The sequence below is a fragment of the Gambusia affinis genome, linkage group LG10 (assembly GCF_019740435.1).
Source record: "Gambusia affinis linkage group LG10, SWU_Gaff_1.0, whole genome shotgun sequence".
Lineage (NCBI taxonomy): Eukaryota > Metazoa > Chordata > Actinopteri > Cyprinodontiformes > Poeciliidae > Gambusia > Gambusia affinis.
The window spans coordinates 9,687,179-9,713,392 of record NC_057877.1 but is presented as its reverse complement, the minus strand read 5'-3'; the positions used below and the strand labels follow the sequence as shown (position 1 = coordinate 9,713,392).

Here is a 26,214-nt window from a genome sequence, read left to right as displayed (position 1 = left end):
GACATAATTTAGACATAGACATAGTTTCTGGTGCAGATTTTGTCTATGGCCTTTACGATTTAGACTTCAGATATTCTCACTGTTTTATCCGGTTCCTCCTGCTCCCTCCCACTTTCCCAAAGCTAGCATGTTAAGTTAGCTGGTGTGAAATTGTATTTGGTGTTGATTCTGTGTAGGACTGATGACCCAACCTGGGTGTGATTTACATCTAGTAATGAATGCTTCATTCAGACAAACATTAGTCTTTTTACACCTTTATTTACAGTTTCGTGTTCATAGTTTAATTATAGATTCAATACAAGACACAATTTACACACTAAAATGTAGTTCAGAAATAAACAAAGCAGTCAGCATTATCATGCATCAATTATACAATACAGAGTGCTGTCAAGATTTCAGTGGTTTATTTCTTTTTTCCATGCCCAGGGCCCTGTGACCAACACACATTTAGCCTCATTTATTGAAGAAAGGGCTCCTGGTTTATCTTCTAAATAAATTATGATCTCACTGAGACCACCTGTGCTATGTAAGGAAGAAATTAGCTGAATCTGCTCATACTTGCTGATAAATTCTTGATTCAAACTTTTAGGACTTCTGCTTTAAAACTTAGAGGAATTCATAACCAACAGGGAAGAAACATGGTCTAAGAATTCTGAAACTAAGCCATTTTCCTTTTCACTGATAATTCTCATGAGACTGTGAATTTTTTTATTATTATTATTGGAAACCCTATTTTGTTATGTCTGGGTTGAACCAGAGGGTCTCATGAAACCAGACCCAAATAAAGAAAGTGTTTTCTTTAAAAATAGATTACTTGTGTGTTCCTAAAAGCACACATAGTCCCTAGTCAAGTGCAGCCCAATTTTCTGTTCCGCATAAGTTGTGAACTTAATGAAGCAAATACAGTACAATATGTCCCACTGGCCAAGTGGCTTTGCAGGGTAAACTAAATCAAGATATTTTGCTACATAAACTAAAGCAAGAAGTTTCCTTTCACAGAAAAAGACAAAAAAAAGTTATATGTTGTCTAAAGATGGCAGTTTGGCCTAGCAGAGGAAACACGACATTAGCACCTGGAAATGCCAAAAGCATTGAATGATATTCCAAACATGTCTAAATGCCATAGTTAACATAAATCTTCAGGTAATAACTGAGATATACATGATGCCTCATATCTCCACCATCGCAATGCTCCCATTTCACTTTGATAGCTTTTTCACACACTAGTGGCAGAGTAAACACTTGAATATTGTTTTATGCTGCTAATGTTATGTTAGAAGTTTGGAAACTGATCTCTCTTTTGATTTCTTTTTTGTTGGAACCAATTTTTTCATAATTAGGATCTTTAAATGTGTTTTTCAGTTAGGCCCAAGTCATCCCATCTTTGATTTGAAAATGAGAAATGCATCTCTCAAGGTAGAAAGACAGTGTGAAAACAATATCATTCAAAACAAAAAAAAATTCCATTTGTATATGCACTCCTTATAAAACTTAAAATATATATACCCTTCTCAATGAACAATAGGGAAATATTTTTTCTATTGTTTATTGATATCTTTGATACCTTTCGTCTTAATCTTTGACTCCCTTCCTACATTGTCCACCAGACTGATTGCTTCAAACACATTATGCTCAAATGAGATCCATGTTAAGTTATTACTGCGGTCTTGAAAATTTAAAGTAAGTGGAGATGGACGTTTGGTTAAATCACTGTTGGACAAACCACTATAAGGTGTGTCTAAAATTATCTCATGTTGGCATGCCATAACATACTTTTCTTTAGCTTATATTCAGTGGAAAGAGTTTCCCAATTTGTGGGAATTGAGAATTCAATGTCTGTCAGAAAGGACCTTGAGTTGGTTTCTTTCAGATGTTCAAAATATGAGCTGAATAGCAACTTATGAAATATTTTTGGTTGACCAGTGATTGTAGAATATGAATGGAAAAAAGTTGACTGCTGCGGCACAGTCTGACTCAACCAAAAATAATATATTTCTTTTAAAAGTTAAAAAAAATAAATTTTTTATATAGTAGAATGGCAAAACGTTGGGTGTCAAGTCCATCCCAAAAACTAGTGGGTTGCTTAAAAAAAACTATTTATTTTAGCCAAAATTCTGCTAGCTGTGAATGAGATATGTAAGAGTAACACACATGTGAGTTTGTTTTGCAAAATATCCAAGTTAGTGTGAACAGGCTCACTTTATTCATTTGAAACCTTCCCACGCCATTAAAGATGAACATTGCAAAGGTCCCTTAAACTTGTTTACATTCTCTCAAGACATAGGGACCTGGAGAACACAGTCAGCTTTTTCCAGGATAATATCTTTTGACAAAGCAAATTGTCCTTTGAAAGTATTTAAAAAAAAAAAAAAGCAGCTGCATTCTTCAGCTGTAACCACAAACTTCAAAATCGGGATCCTTTAAGAGACAGACAGTGAGACCAAAGACAACATTCCCCTTTTCGATAAGAGAACGAAATGATTGAATCCATCAGGAGATAATCTCACTTCTATTTTCTTTTTTGAAGTCTAAAGTTTGACATTTCCTTTATTTGCAGTACATCTGTTGAGTGGCCTCAACTGACCTGACACCACTGCATTAGAAGACTTATCTATTTTCACACATGGATTCAATTATCATCTCTGTTACTGGGTAAACCGAGCATCTGGAGCTGGGAGATTTTTGTCTTCATCTGTGGGTCTTAACATCTTTCTGCAAACAGGTTTGTGGTTAGTGAGAGCGGTGATAATGGCGAAGATGCCCCAGACTGTCACCGAGAGTGCAGTTCAGGAAACGAGGGCTATCTGTAAAGCGCTGGCAAATGTATCTGTAGGTTTATATGGTTGTAATTTAGATAGACTCTTTATAGCCCATTTTCAAAACATCTTATATCAGTCTGTTGCATGTGTAAATGTAATACCAAAACTGACAACAAACAAATGGGTTTTTGTTGGTGATAAAGTTGAGTTTGAGTTAGTTTGCAGAAAATTACCATGTTTAGATGTTTGCAAAACTACAACCTAGACCTCAGGCCATTCCTAGTTTCTAATTAACATTAAGCCTGTATTTACTTGTCGACTTCTTCCTGTTTCCCCAAGGGCAATGGTGCTCCCATTTCTATTTGGGTGCAAATTAGTTCAGCTTGAATAGATTATCCCATGGGCTTGCAAAAGGCTAAACTAATGATAAACAAGTTCTGGGCTTGTATTTCCACGTAATTTTAAGACTGATAATGACTCCAAGTTAAAAAGATATTTGTCAAAAAGCTTCCATGCCCAAAGCCTCCAAATGTGTTTGTCTTGCACAAAATTTACTTACACCATGACCAAAGTGAATTTTTTGTTTTATTTTGTTTCAGCAATGCAATGTTCTTCTTAAACAGATAAATGGTCTACTGAGAATTGTGAGCCTTACCAATGAAATGAAACTCTGATGCAAAATATCCAAGAGCTTCAAGTGGACAAAACAACATAGGCTGAGTATGAACATATTGGCAAATTCAAAAAGACTAAGATTCAAACATCATCATTTATGTAAAAAAAAGTATAATGCAAGTTTTGCCAAGCTGTACAGACACACTACATGCTTAAGCTAGTTATTTTAAAGCTAATGTATCCTTCAAGAAGCTCCATTGAAGAAATCCCATTCAACTGGCCTGCAGGACTGAGCTGCAGTTCAAAGCTATTTTTTGTGAACCACGAACAGTTGCTCTGTAACTATAAAACTATTTTGTCACTTTTTTATATGAATATTCAATATTTTTGTCCCTGACACTGATCACAGTCACATAGGAAGATGCATTTGTTGATACCAAGTTCCAGTCTCATTACATCTTTAAATATAATAACGTTCATACAATAAAAAGTTAAGCCCAAGAGTATTAATGTCCGTGGCAGGTTTAGATTTAAAGGTTCAATAATTTATTTCTGCCGGCATAAAACAACTAAAAGGAGGATCAGTTTTAAAAAAAGTTGGGAATCTGTTTATTAAATAACAGTATGTTAACATTTATTTGAACCTTTTCTATTAAGCTCTGGAAAAACCTTTATTTGCAGAACCATAGTTAAATGACCTCCAGAAAAGTCATGTGTTGCTCCTAGTACTAAGATTCTTTTAAAGCTATGCTACTGTTAGCACATTTTAATTTGATTTGTCTTGTTGATTAGTTGGTTCACAACATTTTTCAATGTAGTTTAGTTATTCCTATTAAGAAAAAAGACAGTTAATTACAATGAAAAAATATTGAGTTTTTACTGTTCTCGAACTGCTTGTTGATAGAAGAAAGCTGCATAAAAAATACTCAGATTCAAAGCTGAAAAAAAAGATACTAACTGAATAAACAAAATATTGTGCCTTATTTAATTATTCTATCTTTATGTCCAGTTATTTGATATTAGTTTTCTTAAGGATTCATTAACTTTTAATTATACTCTTGGAGTGGTTTTATTTACCTACTAACTTAACACAGTGTGCTGTGATTTAAAACATGGGAAATTTTTCCAGTTTTGATGTTTCGTTATCACTATCACACTTCAAACATTAGGACAGCTCAAAAACCCCAGCAACAAATCAAAGACCATGCAAAACTTGTTTAAGTCTTTTACTGTAAGAGGAAAGGAATACAAATTAATTGTTTAGATTATATTTAGTTTGTTTTTATGTTTATCTGGAATGTGCATAGGAAGTTAGTCTAATGACATCCATGTTTGTCTAAGTGACAACTGTGGTCTGGTACATTTGAAGTAGGGACAAATGTGACAAACATTTGGCTGAATTACTTTTGGTGAAATGTTATTGAGTATGTCTAAAATGGTCCTTCTTACCTATCTTGGCATGCCATATCACACTGATTTGAACTGACCTTCTATCGGTGGAAAGAGTTTACAAATGTGTGGAAAACAGGCCCAGTATCTGTCAGCAAAGACCGTAAGTTGGATCTTGAAAGTATGAGTGCCTTGGCAGCTTACAGTTATGAAGTATTTTGGTTTTCTAAAGTATTTATATTTGAAAGTTTGGGTTTAGATCAAGCATCGAAAGATGTCTGTGAAATAAAATCCCACAAAGTTTTTAGGTCCACTGTTAATATTGCATATTCATTCATAAAATTAGAACTCAGGCAAAAAATAAATACAAGGCACTAAGTTATGAAGAGTCAAGTGATATTTACCTTTTATAAGAGAAATGAAACAAAATTTTAAAAAACCAAAACATTCAAGTTACTATAAGACAAATGATCTACACTAGATTTTGCCCATATGTCTCAGTCTTTTCATTTGTTTTTTATTTTCTTCTGTCAGGAAGCAAGTCATACTTTTGATTAGACAGGCAACCGTTACTGTCTAGATGTAGGCCCTTCAAATTAGTCTTCACTAGTGTGCAAGGAATTAAAAAAGAAGGCATTGACCATTTCAACATTACCATCATGGTAAACATAGATAACCCATTTCAAGACACATCTATTGGCGCTGTTGTGCTCTCATGGATGCTCTCCTTCTGGTTGCAGAACTAGCTCGGCGACTTTGGGTCCTTCCCCGCTGCTCTGAAGGAAAAGCCACGACCTGGGTTGATGATCTCTGCACCTGCAGACCCTCCATTTCCCTCATGTCCCTTGCCATCTGAGACAATGTTTGACCCGGATTGGTCTGCAAACGCTGGAAGAGGCTTTCTCTGTTAATTTTTTTCTCTGGACAGCTAAAGGTCAGTGCCACACCAAAGTCTGACTTCATCTCTCTTGAGAAACCATCAGAGGTGCCATCAAAGCAACGGCCAATGGCGATCTCTTTGGCAACTCTGGGATTCTGGTCTGTGACTGTGTAGATGCCATAGTTGTGTCCTAATGGATCAACGGGGGCTAACATGGTGAATGCATGTGATTCGTTGTTTTGAGCAACTGGCGGATGTTTAATGAGATACTCCTGTAGAAGGCCATTGGTACTAATCCTTCGACAGCTACCTTGTGGAATCAACGATATGAGTGATCTGTCCACCTCCGCTTGATCAAACAACATACCACTACATTTGAACTCAACACATGCAGCTGAGGTGTTAGCCTCTCGCATGTCACGGGTACTGCGAATGTCTCTAATACCATAAAGTTTGCCCCTCGTCTCTGGATGTGTTCCTCCCAGATTCCTTGACCGGACCATCACTTCCTTCTGGCCGTGAATCTTGACTTTGATGAAGCATGCTCTAAACTCCTGGGGGTTAGGCCACCAAGAGAGGTAGTCTCCCGTCCAGGTCGTCAAGTCATTCTCCTCAAAAGGAACAACATTGTATTCATACTTGTCCTTTTCCACTCTGAAAAATCTGAAATGGTTTGAGTCCACAGGAGCATTTTCACAAGCTAATAAATTCTGATAAGGGTATATTGGCCCGTTTGTCTCATCAAAATTGTTCTGGTTAGGCTTTGCCAAATTAATTCTGAATGCAGTTTTCTTTAGAGCTGGATCCTCATGATCAGAACGCTGGTAGTCTAACTTATCTAGATAAGGTTGGGAAACTCCAATGATGTTTGGATTCATCTTAGGGGAAGACGGAGCTGCTTCCAGCTCCTCTCCACCTAGTATGGCTGTGACATAAGCAGTGTAAGCATCCGGTCTCATGGCATCACAAAAAGCAGGCAAACAAGCCCCGTTGGGTCCGGTTAAGACGCTGTCAAACCGACCCCAGGCTCTGGGATTAGATGAATAACCAGGTTTGGGTTCCAAGTTTATCAAACTGATAACAACTCCCTCCAATTGTTCAGTAGGAAGGAACTTTTCACTCATGTAGGCACGCACTTTGACATAACAGCGCCTGTTTTCAGGCACGTCTAAATTGAAGAGCCTACGTTCTCTGATCTCCATGTTGCCTATTAGAAAGGTGCGCTCCTCACGTTTGCTTCGTCCATGACCACCAGTAGTTGTCGTGCTGTAGGAGAAATCACTCTCTTCCTCCCAGACACCAGTATCTGGGTTTAAAGACCACAGCTTCATTGTGGGAATGTGCTCTTGCATTTTAACATGCTGCGTGTCAAGGAGAACTTGGACTGCTCCTGTCCCAAGAACCTCCTTGCTGGTCTCATCTCTAAAGTCAACAGAAAACATGCCGTAGGTCCTTAATGGCAGCATGTCACCCTCTTCATCCACAAAGTTGAGGTCACCAGGGGCTGCTGCTGCAGTCGTTATGTTTCTTGGATCAATAAATGTGACGCTGGCTTTCACTGTGCCCTCATAGATTTCTCCATTGTCTTTATGGAAGGAGTGGGGTGGAATGACCAGCTGCCCTATTGGATCTTCCCCTTTAATTTCCCCAAGGTCTATAAAATTGGTCTCTCGTGGATTTATATCAACTGGTGTCTGCTTTCTCATCACTTTCACATTATGATAGATGGAGCCACTTTTCTTGTCAAAAATGAACACCTTTGGAGTGTCAATGTACGTTTGAGAAGGATCGACAAAATTTACCACCAGTCTTTGTGTATCTGGAGTAATTTGCAATGTAAACCCTCCCTGGTATCCTGTGGTGCCTACTCTATCTTTACCAATATAAATATGCCCAAATCGCAGAGGCTCATCATTGTCAGCTGCCACAACTCGGCCACGAACCAGCACGGTAGGTTGCACACACTTGTGACAACTGCACTGTTTCACCGCTCGTATGGGGAGTTTGTAGGTACCACAGTCAATGTTTCGGCTCTCCATTTCCTGGACACCACAGCAGAATCCAGCTCCGTCTCTGCACCGCATGTCAAAGTCGAGGGATCCCGGGCATTTGTTGTGAGAGCATCGACCAGCATTGTAGTACTTGGAGTGAGTGCCAGGTTGAACGCAGTCCATTGGTAATCTGATGAGGTGCATTTCAGGAGTGGCATTGCATGCTGGTGATCCGTTAGCTGTGGATTAGATTATATTCAGCGTTAAGATGTGTGGCATAATATTGAGAAGAAGTCCTCACAACTCAAATGTTATGGAGAAGAATGCTACAATTACAGTGGCTTCAGTTTCTTCATTTACTAGCATCTGACAGACGTTCTGTTTGGAATGAGATATTAGACCTAAAATGGTCAAATGAAATTAATGGACATGTTTACGTTCATATTGATTATTTAAACTGCAAAGAAAGTCACATAACCTATTCCGTAGAGCACACACAGAAAAATTGCTTCTTGGCATCAACATGTGTCTAGTTAGGAGTGAAGCATGGGTTAGATTGTAATTACACATGAAGTGAACCTGTATATACAGATCATTTAAATTTAATTTTAAAAAAACACAGTAATTGTTTAGCTAGATACTTGAAATCTAATTACTGCACTTGATATTCTGAAATTTAAGCATCCTCTTGTTAGGTACCCCTCCATTTCCGAATAAGTTGTGGATGTAGCAAAACAAGATAAGCTTCCTTTGGCATATGATTATGTAAATGGTGCATTTCTGCCACTTTTCCTAATATGAGACCTGTTTAACTAATTATGTATGCTGAATTTAATTCGAGTTCCTTTTCATGGTAAGAACATCACCACCGACAACATTGTTTCAATAAAGATCTGGTGGATTTGGGGGAGGAGGCCAAGTTGAATTAGCCGAGCTTAAAAGCAATCTCAAGTAATTGGTTATTATTTAATGAAATGTATTTGTGAAAAAACTGAGCTGCAACACAAGAAAGATGAGACTTGCGGCAACAACTTGTAACCATGTTAAAATAACAATAAAGGAAATGAACATTACTGTTTGGAAAATACTCAGTTGCTTTGCATTTTAAATTTTAACAAATGTTAAATATTTAACTTATTTAAGCTGAAGCCGGCAAATCAAATCAAATAGAATTCTCATTCCTAATAAACAAATAACATTTTTTTATTTATTTAAGATTCAAGAGTTCATGTGGGCCTCAGATGGTTTTTGAGGTTTTAGCAGTTTAGTTCTCTTCTGTCTTGAGCCAGCTCTGATTATGATTAAGATAGTTTATTAGTGTTCAAATTAAAAATGTAAACACAAAAACAAATGATTTATCTCAAGACTAGTACATGCACTTCTCCACTTAGGTGGAGATGTTATTCTTCTCGCATGCTGGCGTCCCCTGTGACAATGAACTTTGGACGGCAGGGATTTATTTGTTGCCTGAGGGAAATTACTCTGACTTCTGCCTTACTTAACAAGAACCATGGAGAATAGACTCTATCTACAATGCTGTAAAAATGTATTTGCTCCCTCTTAGATTTGTACTGTGTTAACCTTTTTTTGGTCACACTTGAAGGTCATTCTTTGATTTAATTTCACAAATCCCACCAAGGCATAACTACTCTAAAGTGAAGATTTAAGAATTCACTTTAACAGAACTTATTTGACAGCATGAAGCCAAGTAAAATGTATGACAAAGCAACACAATAACAGATTAGAAAATAAAGGCTGATATCTACAAGTCCAAAGCAAGTTACAAAGTCATTTCTAAGATTTTGCGACTGTAGTGAACCACTGTGAGAACCATTGTTGACAAATGGGGGAAAATGTGGGGCAGTGGTGAACCTTCTCTGAAATGGTTGGCACACCAAAACTACTCCAAGAGCTCATCAAAAACTCATCCAAAAGGTCACGTAAGGTCTTTGAAGACCATAAAACTCCTTTCCAGCCCTAGTTAAGGTTAATATTATTGATTCAACAATAAGAAACAGATCTGATTTTTAAAAAAAAAGGCATTCTGGAGCGCTCTAAAACTGAAACCATTGCTTACTAAAAAGAACCCAAAGAACATGAAACTAACAGTCAGATATGTTGGTAGTAGAATGATGTCCTAGGGTTGCTTTTGTGTTTCACAATCTTTGTGATCTCCAATTATTAAAAATAGAACAATCAGTTCTGCTCTGCAGAAGACAATCCGGAAGGGAAATGTCTGGCCATCAGGTCACAGACTAAAGCTCCTGTGGGTCTCTGTTATGTAGTTGTGATAACAATGATATATAGCAAATTAGAAAGCTCTAGAATTGAGTTACAGAAATGCAAACGTCAGAATCTAGAGCTTAGATCTTGGTTTGCTTTGCTAATAAAATAGTCCTTTATTAACCCCACTGTGAGGAAATTCTCTTGTCACAGCAGTAAAGCATCAAAATATACCCCATTGAGTAAAACGTGTATGTAAGAACAATATAAACAACTGCATATAAATAAAGTACCTACAGATAAAATAAAATTTAAATTAAATAGAAACCTGAAAATGTGGTGATTTTTGAATACACAATAAATAAATGAAGAATATTTTATGTTAATGGTGGCATCATGTTGGAGCAGCTCTGTTACATTAACTCTGTCACATTACATTACTGATATGTCCTGTTAGAAACCTTTGTTCATAATTTCTTTGGTTCAGGCAATGAATGTCTGGGTAATTATTCCCTTTGCAATTGGACACTGGGCAGCTGGAAAGATTTTTTGCATTTTTTTAAAACTTCCAGACAGTTGCTATGATGCATAGCAGTGGCTACAACATATTGTTTTTACAACTGAGAGCAGCTGATTAGCATCTCAAAAGCCCAAATAATACTTGAACTCCTAACCCAAATCCCAGACGAGTTGGAAAGGAGGCTTTGAGTGGGAAGCTAAAACCATCTCTTCCAACAATCATAACGGGAAAGGATCATATCCTCCACTCCAACGCCTCTTCACCTGGCTTTCTAACCATTCAACCAGACAAATATTTAAAGAGAAGTGACAAAAGCAAATGAGGTGGATTAGTAGTGCTTGCCAACAACTGACGGTATCATCCAGGACATTTCACTATGGAATATTATCTGCTGCCTGGAAACTGAACTATCATACAGCAACAACCTTCTGGTGCAATGGTGGTGACGGTGTTAAAAGTTCATCCCATAATCGGTGGTTTGCTGGTTTGTGTTGCTGTTGCATCCATCTCTTTTGTTGTGTTCTTGGCGAGACACTTCGCCTGCTAGTGGTGGTCACTGATGGTAGTCTTGTTTCTGTCAAACTGCTCCAGGGCAGCTGTGGTTGCAAACTAGTAGCTTGCCACCATCAGTGTGTGAAGAGGCTTTGGAGTCCTCTGGATTTGATAAATTGCTATACAAGTACAGGCAATTTACCATTCAGTTAAAAGCCTCTTCAGATTTGTTGCAAGACTGACTGCTACTGGAGAACTTTTCTGCCCACAAAATCACCATCCAACCACTATTTGAAGATATTTGGATGATAGTTACAACAACATATAATTTCCCTTTGGAATAAATATTCTGAATTGAAGTGAAAACCACCTTTGAATAGCTCAAAAAGAGTCAAATTAACAGTTCTGGACTGACTTGGTAAAAATGTCCAGACTTGTATCTAATTGAGATGCGGAAGGACAGTAAACAGGTTACCGTACTCTTACTTGAAAATCCTTCAATGTGGCAAGTGTGAGCTAAAATTCCTCCACACCAGCGTAACACTTAATGCCCGTTGTTAGAAATGTTTGATAGCGGGTGTTGTCTTCAAGAGTAGCACATAGAGTTAGTAGGTAAAAAAAAACTGGTTTAAGGGGAAATTTGTGGTTCATATACTGTACATCATTCTTAAATGAAGTCATCACTCTTTTCGGTTTATTCAGGTTGCATTGTCTGGTATAAAAATTGCTTGACTGTATAAAATGTGAAACAAAAATTAAAAACAGTAGTATAATATACAAGGGGGCAAAGAGGGCACTGTAGTTCTCCCTCCTTAATGTGGCTAAATTTTGTTCCTTGATTGAGAGAGGAACATGTAGAGTTTAGTTTATGCAATGCATGTTGGAGAAAAGCTGCCGTCTGGGGTTTTCTGCACCTAGAGCCACTTCAAACGATAAAAAAACAATCCATCATGAGTAGACTGTATTTCAAACAGATGTAAACAAAATAAAACCTAATCCCTTAGCTCAGTTGGATTTCCCCGCTATTTTTTCTTTCTTTTGCTTTTTCCACTTTGTGTGAGTTGACTCTCTCTTTCCTGGGGTTTTTGAGCACTGCGGTTTTGTATGATTCTTCTTGCTGCATGGACATGCCTCATGGATGACTTGAATGTAGCCCAGGTCTGGCATTCCTCTCAAAGTGTGTATTCAATTTTAGCAGCGGCTGTTTTTTATGCAGTCAAATTATTTGTGGTTGTTTGGTTTCTGTCAGTGGTTTTACTTGAGCCAGTGGAAAATTCAATACGTCATTGTCAAATGCACCAGGATGAGAGCCATCCTGAGTCAAAATCCCACCTAGCATCCTGCCATCATCATGTCAAAATGTTTTCTTTTGGAATTGATAAAGAGGAAACGCAATGTACGAGAAATTGGCTTCATAATGCAAAAACAATGTTGCATATATGATAAATCTGCTTTACCTGCAAGCGAAAACAAATTGTTGCTTTTTGCGGGAAAATGCTGTGTGTTGCTTTCTTATGAAAATCAACACTGTTGGTCAGCTCTGACATCAGTGATTTCACTGATAAAAAAAATTTAAACAAAAACATTGAAAAGAATAAAAAGCAGCGTGAATTTATACTTGCATTTAGGAGAAAGACGTTTTTGTTATGAAACGAGGTTTTATGTTTACGTTTTCCTTCAGTCTGTACGTACCAATCACAGTGAGGTGAGCTGGGGACGACTTGATGCTGCCTGCAGCGTTGCTGGTTTTGCAGTAGTACTCCCCGGACTGCTCTAGCTTCAGGTCTCGTAGCACAAGGTCGTTTCCATACTTATACATGTTCTTATCCAGCAATGTCCCATTGTGGTACCTGGTTTATTTTTATAGAAATGTAGAGATACAAAGGACACAGATTACTTTAGTTAATTTAGATTTTGATTTCTTAATAAAGCTCCTTAAGTCAGCACATGCAATTCTTAGTGGAGGTGAAGGCTACATGTTTTGTACGTTTTTATTAATGATTCTTGCTACAAGTCTGGCTGGCCTAAAACTTTACTGTTTTAATTCAATCCAAATAAATTCAGTCCTGTTGTATGTGACCATATCCAATGAAATGTTAACCAAGCACATTCATTTGCAAATGTATTGCTCAACTCTGGTTAAATTTTAGCAGTTTTGTTTTTTAATGCTTCTTCTGGACCAGGAAGAGAAATCTATCGACACCTCAGCTGTTAAACTGAAATAATTTAAACTCAAAGATGCTTCTTAAAATCTTTACAATTACTTTGCCTGTACATTTACACTGTGGCAAATATGACTCAGTTGGAAGAGTAGACTTTTTGCAACCTGGAAGTTGCAGGTTCAGTTCCAGCTTCTCCCTACCACATGTAGATGTACCTCTTGGCAAGGAATTTAAACCTGATCTCTGTATTGATGTGTGAGAGAGATTGGATGAACATGACAAATTAAAAACACTTTGAATGGCTGGTATGTTCAGAAAAGCATGATGAATGTTATATAAATTCACACCACTTAACATTTAATTCTGTATTTTTAGCTTGCTTTAACCATTACATTTGATCTTTCATGAAGCATGCATTTTTTTTTATTCCCCTTTCAGTGTATTTTTACTTTGAAAAAAGACCATTTCCTCTCACCCCTAACATACCATTGTGTGTATTACTGCATAAAACTGCTGTTCTTCTTACCAGTAGTATTTGTCCGGAGCTGGTGATCCTGTAGCAGAGCAGCACAACAGCGCCCTTCCTCCCTCGTAACGCACTTTGTCTTCTGGGTGCTTCACGATGTATGGCTTTTCTGTGGAAGGTGTAAAAGCACAAATCTTATACACCTGTTTTCTGTGCATGGTGAGACAGAAGCTACAGAGCTCTTAAAACTCAGCCCGACAGGCACTTTGTTCTCACATTGGTCTCTGGGCTTTTAAAAACTTGTTAAGGGAATTACAGTCTCAAAGCAGCACAGTTCTAACATTATTGGGTTTCTTCACAGCTATATAGGTGGTCTGGGCTTGACTTTGTGGTATTTTATTTGTCTGAAAGTAGGATTTGCCCAATAAAAACAATCAGCATCAGGAAATGTTTTCTCATGGCCATCCAAGAACACCTAGTCAAATCTATCTACTCCATCTATTGGCACTCACCAGCTGACGTGAGGACAGCCCGTAGCCAGGAAACCCCTGTAGCGTTACTGGAAGTAGAGACGACCACTGGCACAAACTTCTCTTTGTTGATGGCAATGGAGGTGGAGGTGGAGGAGCAGACTCCTGATAGTGTGAACTGCCCTTTCGTGTCGGTCAGAGTTCGGATCACTTTAGGGTGGCTGGTCAGAGCCACGCTGGCCCCTGCCAGAGGGACTCCGGTCACAGTTTGGATGTCTCCGAACAGCATGTGGCCTTCACACACACACAGGCTGCAGTCCTCACTGGGTTGGCCTTCGGAGCACTTCAGCTTGCATGTGGCTGTTGTAATAAACCCATTAAGACATACAGTACGTAAAGTGTGAAAAATATGCTGAAGAATAGAAATGTAAAACATTTGGAATCACAGTGTTAAAAAAAACTATTGCTAGCAATATCATCTTCCATAACATTGTTTCTATGTCTGAAAGTCATTCTAATGAGAGAGGAATGCAGCAGACTCCTTATTGCAGATGCTGCTGCACAGTTCCAGTCAGCTGGCTGAAAGAAAGTTCTTTGACGTTTCCCTTATTCCCCAAAAAAGCAAGTTTACTTCAATGGAATTTCTTTTAAAATTATGAAAAAACACAGACAGTCATTGCATGGATGCTAGAAGAACATCAATCACCCTCATAAGGGCGATACTAATTTAAAACTACAAATAGAAATGATTTGGTTACTCAATAACATAGTCAAACTAGTTAATTATGATTGTATATTGTCAACCTCTTCTGAGTAAAAATCTAAAATGTGATGATGTTATGCATATATGTCAATACCACATTAATATGGATTTATAGTAATGAGCTGTCAGTCATATCAAAACTCTTATTTTTACTATAAAGCCACTTGATTTATATTTCCTATGGTCAGGTGCACCTCAGCTTGACGACTTTATTAAAAATGAGCAGCTTTGCAGTCATCATGACAGCTTATTGTTTGGAGCTTGTTGCAAGATGTGGGCCTGGAAATGGTTTGGTTTTAAGTGGGATGATTTCAGAGGAAGAGTTGCAATCTGCCAAGTGGATGAAAAAAATATTATTTGTGTAAAATGTTGCCTCAACAAACGAGCTTCATTTCTCCTAACTAACAAAAACTCCTGACTACTTTTTGGAGAAAGCCTGCTGTATTTTCTGGACTTGTACACAGTGTTGATTGTTGTGCTCAATTTAAATGAAGTGCTGGCATGTCAGTCACTACAACATGACTTTAAAAACAACAGAGTCAGTGTGCTCCTGATTAACAACTGTAAATGTATATATATATTATAATCAGACAGTCTGCTGCTGTCATTTCATCCAATTTCTTGACTCCTGGCAACACCAAATAAAACGGTGTTTTATTTGCTGTTGCATTTTAGCAACAGTTTGGTAACTTAAACAAACCCAGAAGATTATTTTTTATCCTTTTCATTCCTGTTAAAAACATGCCCAGCTCCTATTACTCAAATATAATTTTGTAAGTCAAACAAATTGCCAATTACATAAGTTTTCCAAAAATACTTTTATAAGAAATGAACTTATTTGAAATGTGAATGTTACATAATTAGCCTCGGGAAGGTTTTTCCCACTTGGAATGATATGATAATACTTTATTCTTTGTTTTGTCTGTTTCTCTCTTTTTTTATGGATTATTTGTTTAGATTATTGTGTCTAAACAAATAAGATTGATTGATTGATTGATTGATTGATTGATTGATTGATTGATTGATTGATTGATTGATTGATTGATTGATTGATTGATTGATTGATTGATTGATTGATGTTTGAAAAACATCAAATTTTATCTCAATTTCAGAGTTGAAGTGTGTTGTTTGACTTTAAAAACGTAACAAAATTGCAGAGATTTTGCTGCTTTTTTTGCTGTTTGAACATAAAAGTGTGTAAAGACATTTTACACAACATCTAAAACAGTCTGAGCTTACTAGGACATCGACTTCTTCCGCATTTCTGGACCTCAGCAGGTCGTCCTGGACACTGCACCATCTCTGAGGCTCTCACACAGGTTCTTCTCCTTGTCCTGCGACCTCCACCACAAGTTACTGAACAACTCCCCCAGGGGCCCCAAGGACTCCACTTGGCTGTAAGAAAAGGGAGATTAGAGGGATTTGTAGTCCTTTGTTTTCAGTAAATCTTTTCAGTACTTTTGCCAGTCATTCATTGGTGTTGACCGACCTGTGCATGGTGGAGTGGAGCACTCCCTCCTCTCTGCATGGTGTCCTATACATGCTGGTACGAACAAAAGTGGCATAGGCTGAGCGCTCACGCATTTCCTCTGCCGAACTTGGATTCCCACGTCATTGCAAGCCGTGGTGGAGCAGGGACCCCACTCACTCCAGTCGGTCCAGTAGCTCTGCACTGCACACACAAGAGATCTTAAGATTTCAAATCCTTCATCAGCTTCTGTACTAGAAGAAGCCAGTTATATGAGAAACTAAGTGCACAATAGCATCACATGTTTAAGTGACAGCTTGTGCTGCAACAGCCTGCTCTTATCAGGACTACCTGGAGGACACTGAAAGCGAACATGATAGTTGGAACAGACTCGGCCGTACGGCTGTTCTTTGTTGATGCACCAGAAGCCCTTCTCCAAACTGGAGTGGACCACTTCACCAGTGTCTGCAGCTGCCACCCAGTCTGTGGTGCGGGCCTCCATGGCAGTGGGCCGAGCACAAACCCTCTCTCTGTAGTAGAAACGAATTGCTTCCAGGCGCTCGTAGTCTCCATTCCCACCAGGATGGTCGATGTTAAACCAAGATGTCCACTCAGTCACACCTGGAGGCACGCAGAGAAAACTGATAGAAACCAACTGTTTGAAATGGCCAGAAATGGTTAGGAAAGCACCATCTACTCTAAAGAAGCAGGAATGCTTCACACACAAAAGTGCATTTGGTTTTGATCAGTTACTGTTTTTATTGTAACAGATCCTTTCCACCAATTCTGTTCACGTTATTCAGCTAATGACTCCTGTTTTGTGTTGCTTAGTGGATTGGATGCCAGGAATTTGACAAAAGAAGATACATTTGCAGTGTAACATTTTATTCATGTCTCAAAGAAGGGCCTTAGTTGATTTTGAGAGAACAATAAACAACCACAACAGCCTGCTACTTTCTTCTCATACTGGTCTTCAGCTTGGTCACCCGCTGCTGTGAAAAGGCATCCAGTCATTTCACCAGTGTTTGATTCATATCGCCCAGCGTGTTTGTGTTGTTCAGTCTGGTACAAACAGTGTATATCTAAGGTGATTCCTCAAGTGATTGTAGGGTTGACATGAGGACTGCATGCAGGCAACTCCATTCACTCTAGATTTGGGACGTTTTTCATCAGCTCAACCCACAAAGACCTTTTTTTTCAGAAGTGTGACAACATTTAAGATAAAAATAATCAGGCTATTTGCAACTATTTACAAGACTACAAAAAAATTATAATATAACACAATTTTCCTGTCTTTTGTGCAAAATGTATCTTGGGCTTAGTATATAATGGTTTTTCAACACTGTGGCATATAGAGTTAAGCCTAAAGGATTGTTCAAAGAAAATGTAAGGAATAAAACCAGTGGAGTTCCTAATAAACATAATTTAAACAAATTATTCTATGTCATTAAAAAAAGATCTTTCAAAAGACAAAAACAGGAATGTTGAAAAGGAGGAAAACTCTTTGTAGATGTTTAAAAATGTGTAGTCCTTAAAGATGACAGTACATTGGAGATTAGTTAAATTTGAAATGAAGAGTGAGAAAATTTTATGTCTGTTAGAGCCTTGACAACATGCCTGTATGTTATTTCATACAGGCATGAAGTTAATGTTTGACGCAAGTGGATTTCTTTCCAATTATTGTCCTCTTCAATCAGTCCCACGCAGAGAGGAGTCCTAATAAAAGACCAATTGTTCATTTCTTCTCATGCTCACTGTAGGTTTGTTGTCGCTAATAAGACATATTTGGTTAAGTGTTCTCTGGGCGTAGATTTTAAGCCATTGGCTGCTTATTTTACAGGAAATTAGTACCATTAAAAATGTGCTGAGCTGACTACTTTTAGCCTTTTCTGCTTGTAATTGAGCCGTGAACATCAAGTGAAGCATGTAAAAAGTGTTTGGATTTGCAACAGGCCTGTGAAAAGTACAAGTAATTTTATAGTTTTATGTAAATGTTCACATTAGTGAAGTGGGAAGGTCTGCTCCCAGATGTCACATGTTAAACCACTTGACAAAAATATCAAACCCATGAAAAGATTTTAAAATGAATTGCAGAAATATCTTTACAGATCTCAAACAAGAAGATGTTAGAGATGTGTTTTGTGTCAAATAAAATTCATTTAAAAAGCTGCCATTATTACCTGTTGTTTGTGAGTCCGTGAATGTATTGAAAACCACTCTTTTGCTCCTGTCTGATGGATTCCTGGTCCTTAATAATCCTGCACACAAAGTAAAAGAATTAAAAAAATACCCCAACATAGCCCAATATGTCATGAAGTCCAATTGGTCCCTTGTACATCAACAGATGTAACCTCAATAAATGAACTCGATTAGTTAAAATTCTTTATTGTTTTCTGTAAACTGTGACAGACTGGCGACCTGTCCAGTGTGATCCCAGGGTAAAGCAAAGTAAGCATAGCAGTGATTTGTTTTGGTATGGAAACTGTAACTCAGATATGTATCAAACTGGAAGTTGTTTAAAAAAAAAAACTGTGTTGGAAAACATTTTTATTTGAGGGAATATGTTATTTCTTAGCTGATTATTTTTCTGCTGTCTACCAAACTTTTTGATGCCAAAAGTTATGTATGTTGCCATTCATTAACTTAGCTCATTAGAAAACCTATGCAAATTAACTGACTTAAGCAACATTAACACATTAAATTTTTACGTTTGTACATTTATATACACACATAACCTGCAGCAATTATTACACGTCTCAGACTCACTTTTTCATAACGTCTTGTTTCTATGACCTGCTGCAGGAGAGTAATAAATAAGAACAACACATGAAATATGATGTTTCTGGCTCTTTGATTTATTAAATGGGACTCAGTGACATTTTCTTCCATGCCATAACGTGTAATGATTCATTTATTCTCCAACACTAATTTTTAATATTGCAAAAGACGTCAATTGTTTGCTTGACATTTCTTTTTTGGGTTACATTTGGGCCACTAAAAAAAAATAAATAAATGTCATGGTGCGTGACGGAAACAAAAAGTTACTTCTGCTGCCTCTCACCATGTACACGTGTGCATGCATGTGTGTGTGCGTGTGCGTGTGTGTGTAACAGGCACAAGCACTGCTGAGTTTATGAGCAGAGAATCCCAGCACATTAACTAGCATTGATCGATGTCCCTTCTGGTTTCATAGCCTGCTTCAGCTCTTTATTGTCGTGCCAGCTCTTTTGGTTCTACCATTACAACCTTTTAGTGACATTCCTAAAATGATGGTAGGAATTGCATAATGTACGCTTTTAGGCTGGCATGGGCAGCCAGCTGCCCAACACTGGTGCTCTTTTTTTTTTATTTTTTTTTTTATTTAGCTTTTAAAAAACCATTGTACGCTTTCCATATGGCTTTGTGTCTCTGAACTACTGGGTTGACTTGAGAACCACAATGAAATGCCTTCAGATTGATGAGTTCAGCAGCTGTGTCTGCTGCCTGCAGATTGAGTTCAGTGGGTGGAATCGAATGCTTTCCCCATCATTCCTTTTCTGCAGTGATTTGTATGTCGCTATTGCATTCCTACACACATGCTCGCTGATGATCAACACTATGTATTGGTCTTCACTGATTTAACAAGTGCTTGCAGAATGCATGACACATTTTCTTCCCTCTGCGATACTGTAGCTTATTATACATAAACAACTTTTCACTTAGCTTATTAGCTCGGAGACCCCGACCTGCGGCCATTAATGATCCTTTCAACTCCGAACGCAGACTTGTTTCCAAGAAATTCTAAAGAAGCATTTTGGCTTGTTACATAACAGCGCTACTCCCCCTCACACCAACTCCAAGTTAATGTACGGCCAAGTTCTTGGCCCCTGATTATCGTTTCAAGATGTTTCACATTGAAAACCAAACACCAAAACAAGTCTTCTGGTTTTACAAGGTGTCTAATAGTTTTAAGGAAGTTAAGAGAGGAAACACAGATTAGGTGCAGCAGAAAGGCGAATGTTGGAGTGCTGGCCTCACTTATGGCAGGTATATAATCTGGCCCAGTGCACCGGCACCTTTGTGCTTTTGACTGACATATTAACACTTTTTAAAGGCCATGGGCTTTTGCAGGGCTACTGCTTCATGTGGCTGGTATGTGAGTGAATTAAACCTCATCAAGAAGCTAATAACACATGTTTTTTCAAGCCCCAGGGAGAAATGTTACAATTTATGATTTCCTATTTGCTGCTTCAGACTCACACATACTCGGGTGTCCTGTGCATATTTTGTGTGCCATGCATATTCTACATGGAACTGTCCCCAGACGGTTGAGATTTCACGGTCAAGCGTACTGATTTCCTATATTTCTCATAACAAATTCCTCCATTTTCCACAATTCGACTTAGCTCAACACAGTGACTCTTTCTTACTCAGTGTCTAAGTTATTTCCTTCCAAGTATTTTTCCTTCTCTCAAAGTCCTGATTGATGTATCTTGCAAATTTTTTGTTCTAATTTCTTCAGTCAGATACCCTTCAGAATTGGACTCCATTTCATCCACAAGATGGCACCGATTCTCAACTTTATCAGCTTGGTGTCTCACACGCAACAGTTCAATGAAAACATTGTTTTCTGCCAAGCTTTTTGCTATGGTACGCTCTCGTACACTTACCCATGGACATCCATGAAGTATGACGGAGCCTCTAGAAAGTTACATGAAGGTACAAATTAAAATGATCATTTGTGCTTCTAGAATATTTTAAATGTATTAATATCAGGAACATAATTCAAAATGTCTTCAAACACCACTTTTTGTAGTGGTGTTTGTTGACATTACAAAAAGTGTCTTTTGTAATAAAAGATCCGTGCTGGATTTATTTTAAGGGCAATATGGGTTCACTTTTTTGGATTAGGGACAAATATTGGTTATGGAAGTGAAAGATGACCAATGAACAACAAGCATGGTTATTTTACAGTGACATTTGGTAAGTTCACTTAAAGTACCTCAGGTGGCCTAAACATCCATAGTCAATCTTGGAATGACCTTAAGCAAACATTGACTAGGTAACAAGATACACAAGTAGTGTAAACCTGCTTCAGGTTCCAGTGGTGACAGAAGGCTGGCCACAAAACACCAAACATCATCGGTTTTCGTAACTGGATTTCTTCTAAGTGTGGATTCATCTTGAGCCACAGAGCCTATTGTTGTTTTTAACCAACTATACATCACTGGGATTTACAGCTTGGCTGGACACAGGCACATCTTCTATTGGTCATCACCTGTGACTTTGTGAAGCTTTGCCTTCATTCATTTTGTGAGAGGGAGTTTCCAGTGTTTGTATTATGTTGAAAGAAAAAAGAAGGAAAAAAAAACTCCCAAAGAGAGAAAATGAAAGGCTTTTTAAAATTGCGCCCAGAATGTTTTCACTTGTATTGGGAAGGTATGTCTTTGCCAGATGTATGTTGGCAGACAGACAAGGCCTAACTAGGTGGTCTGGATTCTGTTTATAATACTAAAAATCCCAACATGATGGAGAAGATTAAAAAAATAACTACTCTCAAACTGAAAAAAAATCCTGCTTGGTGAATCTGTTTCCACAAAAGTATTTTATGTTCGACTTGAGAGTGATTTGTCTGTGTGAGCCTGTGCATGCAGTGCTCTGTTTATGTTTTCATATGAGAGTTGTTTATGCACTTGCAGAGAGAAAAGAGGAATGCCAGGGAGGCCAACTCTCTCATGTGATAGAGAAAGGACAAAGGACAAGACTATTTAACAGTAAAAGCAGAAATCAGGTCTTTTATATGGAGAGAGATGAAAATGTACATAGCATAAATGAAGCTGGCATAGCACAATTAAAGAGGAAGGTAGAAATAGAAACACAGCTGAAACCGACTGAATTCCCTGCATTGTAGCACAGCTAGCATTTGCATTAAGTTAGAAAAGCAGAAGTTTCAATCTCCTGAGTCTAATTGCCGTAACTAGACAGTTACCATAACCAGCTAACATCCTGTTCACATCACAGAAGGACATGGAAGAGTGACAATCAAACATTCCTACCAGAAAAACAGCACATGTGCATTTTTGAGCAATCATAAACGAGACAAAGTGATGAATTTTTAAATTCACTGTAAGTAATCACAAAAAACAGATTATAAAAATACAGAAATTATATCAGAAGGCATAGTTATTCAACACCATGCTAACCCCACAGCTGCCCATATAATGTCATATCAGGTCAGTCTATGTTAATATTTCACATGGGAAAAGTAAAACACCATCAGGCTGGTGCGTGGGCCAGACCCAGGTCTGAACTTGCTGCTAATTCTTGTCTGGATGTGAGGATGTGAGATCTGTTAAAAAAAAAACAAAAAAAAAAAAAAACGTCCAACTGCTTGAAAATACTGTTTCATTGACATTCAACTGTGAATAAAGCTAGACAGTAACAGTCAATCTTAGTGCTTGACTGGATACATTTTTTTTTTAATTAGGTAAAATTAGGTATTTAATGAACACTGTATTGTTTTTGCTGATTTGAAACAGTTGGGAGGAATTTAAAAGCTCAGCTGCTCGCACTGTTTAAGAGGTTCAAGTTTAAACCTCTGGTCAAAACAGTGAAATAGCTCAACTAAAGCAGCTTTAAATATGTTCTGGACACATGTGTGTATACGGGAAAATGAAAATATTGAATTTAAAAATGTGACAGAGTTTGGGATTGATGTGAATTTATTTATATTTCTTTGATCCACTGACGTCCTTGTCTCAGTCATTTAATTCATCTGGCCAGACGGCTTTGTGTTTGGAGCAGACAGTGGTCAGCATCTGGAGAAGTAGCCCTGGAGTCTGCCTAAAGTTATGTGGAGAGAAGAGAGGACTGGAAGATTCATGCGAAGGGGTGGTAGTTCCAGAGCACTCCTCTAATACGGTGGGCATTCAGCAACAGCTGCCACCTTTAAATAGAAAAAATGGGCCATAAATCTCAGAGGTTTAGGGTGGATGGAGAGAGTGACAGAGAACAAAGCCAGGATAGTGTTTGATGGAGCAGGACGGAGCAATAAGTAGAGAAAGGTGAAGGCCAGAATGTGATGGAGTGAGGAAAAAGAAGGGAAAAAAGGTGGGGAAAGTATTTGTGAGAAATACCTGAAGCAGAGACAGATTAGAAACAAGAGGAGAGCAGATGAAGACGAATAGACAGATGGAGACGTTCTGCGAAGTCATTGCTGCAGCAGTAGACTGAACGCACAGAAATGGTCGGCAAGTTGGCCGCTTCAGCAAAGTTGGAAAACAGGACGCTAAAGCCATTTTACCTGTGCTCCTTCGCTTCCCCCTTTATTCCATTTTCTCATTTAGGGAAGAACGAAGCCAGCAGGTGTAAAAAAATAAATAAATGGGTCTCTTGCTATGTGATCGCTGCACCATGTTTCCAAGGAGACAGGGTTTCTGTCTTTGGGGATAGCCTGCCTGCGCAGCATTCGAGAGTGTAAATAAGGCCAAGACGCACCACCTTCTCACAAGATGTGGGGATGTACCGCTAAAGAAGCGTGGCATAAAACGTAAAAGTTTATAATCCATTTTAGGGTCAGAGTGTTCTGCTCAGTCAAGATCAATGTGAACAACCATTTATAAATCTTCTTTCTCTGTCGGCTGGTCTTGTGATTTACTCATCAGTATATGGCACAAACCCCTCTGCCAGACATTTACGACTCAGAGGCCTCAAAGTCCCACAAGATGTGAAGACTATTATGGTCTATTCACACTCGATTGCCTTTATGAACTGCCAGCGCCTTCGCTTAAAAAAATAATAATAATGGAAAACAGATGCAAGGTGGATAGAAAGTGACACTCGGGAAGAGCAGTGAGTTTTCCAAGCAACAGGAGGTGAAATTTAGGGGCGAGCACTTATGATGTTCATGTGTTAGGTGGTAATTATAATTGCCAGATGCTCAAGCTGGACCAAAGATTAGGAAAAACTGAGCAACAGGAAGTGATGTAAAGATGTGTTTAGGCACGAGGTCACAACGCCACATTTTTTCTCATCAATGTGAAGCCTTATCATGGTGGCAGCATTATCGGGTTGCTGCCATCACGTGACTTAGCCTGGTAAAGTAAGCTCAAGCTATTTTTATGACACCTGAAAATGAATGTGAGAGCTTTACTCTTGTAACTGTATCCTTACATTTGACAGACTTTAAGTTGGAGTAAGAGAGTAGGCAATTATTCTCAGTTTGACCTGTTGTCTTCACAGAGTCAATTAATAAATACTTTGGTGAGCTGACTGACGGCAAAGGCATCAAATAAGACCCAATATTCGGCAGAAATAGAGAAAGATGAATAAAGACAGACAAGACATGAATAATTTGCAATCACCATGAGAAAAACGTTTGATATCTTACAAGAAGAAGTTGGTCTCTGCTTAAGAGCTTCTTATTGCAACTAGGTTTTAGAAGTTTTTTAAAATAAATTCGGGCCACATCCGATCAACCCTAGTATTTCGACTAATCGAAGATGAACTGAATGATTCTACACTGAACGGAGATTCCTCAAAATACAGGTTAGGATTTATGTAACCATTATTCTATGCAAATGGCAATGCTTTTGCCTAGAATATGACAACCATCAACACCACAAAAAGTTGCTTTGTTACATCTGCACAGGAGCATTCTAAAGTGATTCCATTATTACTTCCTCGAATCTTGTTAAATTCATCTCTCTTAGTGTTTTTGTGAACCCAACATCGAGTTTTGTCCCATTTGGTGAGTTGAATGTACCCCTAGTTGCAAAACAGGCAGGTATCAAAACAAAGTTTGGTGAAGTTTTGTTTATTTTTCCACACAATTGTTTTTTTTTTTTTATCATTTGTGAGTGTACGTCATGTCCCACATGATTGTACGCTTTATTATGAACAAGTGAACGGGACAGAGCTGAGATTGTGTTTTGTATTTTGGGATGGTAAGAAAAAAAAGCATGACTCAACAGCTGTTTGGTTGGGTCATGAAATGCAACTTTTACTGCCTGTCTCATAATTGGTTACTTTATTATCTTTTTATGGTGTAAAGTACTTTGAATTGCCTTGTTGCTGAAATGTGTTATACACTAAAGCTTGACCTTAAACCACAAAGAAAGTTTTACTGATCCCCTCATTTATCCCCACATGTTGCTAATTGCACTCTGGTTGAAACCAGCTTTTGTTTTCACACGAGCAATTAAGGGCAAATGAGGAGAGTAATGAACGTAATACTGTCTTTCTAAAAGACTTTAAATACCTTTCACAAATTTTCCTGCAGATCTCCACAGCCATTACCTTTCTAAATGTCTAAACTCTTTTAATTGGACAATCTTTGCTCTTGATTTGTTGACATGTTTGATGCTTTAAATTCTTAATGTCTAAGTTTACAGGTTCACAGTGTGTCCCCACAGCATTTCAATCTGGAACACACACCCGTACCGTCATGCACACGTACACACACGCCCGCACACACCCAGTTTATCTCATCGTCCCCCAGACATTTTTTCTGAAGCAGTCCTGCCCTGACATCCTCAAGGGAATGTCGACTCGTTAAGTCGGAAAAACCTCTACAGTTGGTCCACACATGTGAGCGATGTCGTAAACTGGCTGTTGTTGTTTATTATGAGAGATGACAAGGAGATGGAAAATGTTTAACCCAAAGTTTGTTTGTGTTTTTCTGCTGCCCAGCACTGTCTTCTTTTAAGTTTCTTCATCTTTTAACTTTCCGTGATAGTAAATACAAAAAAAAAGTTAAATCAGTCTTCTCTTACCTTGACCTAGAGCCACTGAGGCCAGAAAGGAGAGCAGTAGTGGCAGCTTAGTTAATTCCAACATTGTGCTGATGGAGTGGTCACGGCGTCGGCACGGAGACAAGATGGAGAAGAAGCAAACAACTGGTTCTGCAGCACTTGGTCAGGGTAAGTGGGCTTCAGATCCTCAGGTGTGGGTGATGCTGCCGGTCCTGCAGAGTCTCACCGTGTCTCCTCCTCATGTGGGTTGGAGACAGGAGCTTTTTAAAAGAAGGGGCATCAGGA

At 38.3% G+C, this 26,214-nt stretch overlaps 1 protein-coding gene across 1 annotated transcript; it reads right to left on the bottom strand.

Annotated features, from left to right (window-relative positions):
• Positions 1-244: 244 nt before the first annotated feature.
• Positions 245-26,214, bottom strand: cilp2 (cartilage intermediate layer protein 2). The gene is made up of 9 exons (XM_044128180.1): positions 25,951-26,214; positions 18,379-18,456; positions 16,550-16,819; positions 16,220-16,402; positions 15,970-16,125; positions 14,010-14,327; positions 13,558-13,666; positions 12,562-12,719; positions 245-7,873 (listed from the first exon to the last, which is right to left on the bottom strand). The coding sequence occupies exons 1-9, from the start codon at positions 26,012-26,014 to the stop codon at positions 5,457-5,459; spliced, it is 3,753 nt and encodes a 1,250-aa protein (XP_043984115.1). The 5' UTR covers positions 26,015-26,214; the 3' UTR covers positions 245-5,456.

Excerpts from the sequence above, each read along its gene's own strand:
- cilp2 (XM_044128180.1), bottom strand. The coding sequence starts at position 26,014 with ATGTTGGAATTAACTAAGCTGCCACTACTGCTCTCCTTTCTGGCCTCA. Across the intron at positions 16,820-18,378 it reads CACGGACTCACAAACAACAG|GTGTGACTGAGTGGACATCT; the intron begins GTAATAATGGCA and ends GCGTGCCTCCAG. Across the intron at positions 14,328-15,969 it reads CGGAAGAAGTCGATGTCCTA|CCACATGCAAGCTGAAGTGC; the intron begins GTAAGCTCAGAC and ends TTATTACAACAG.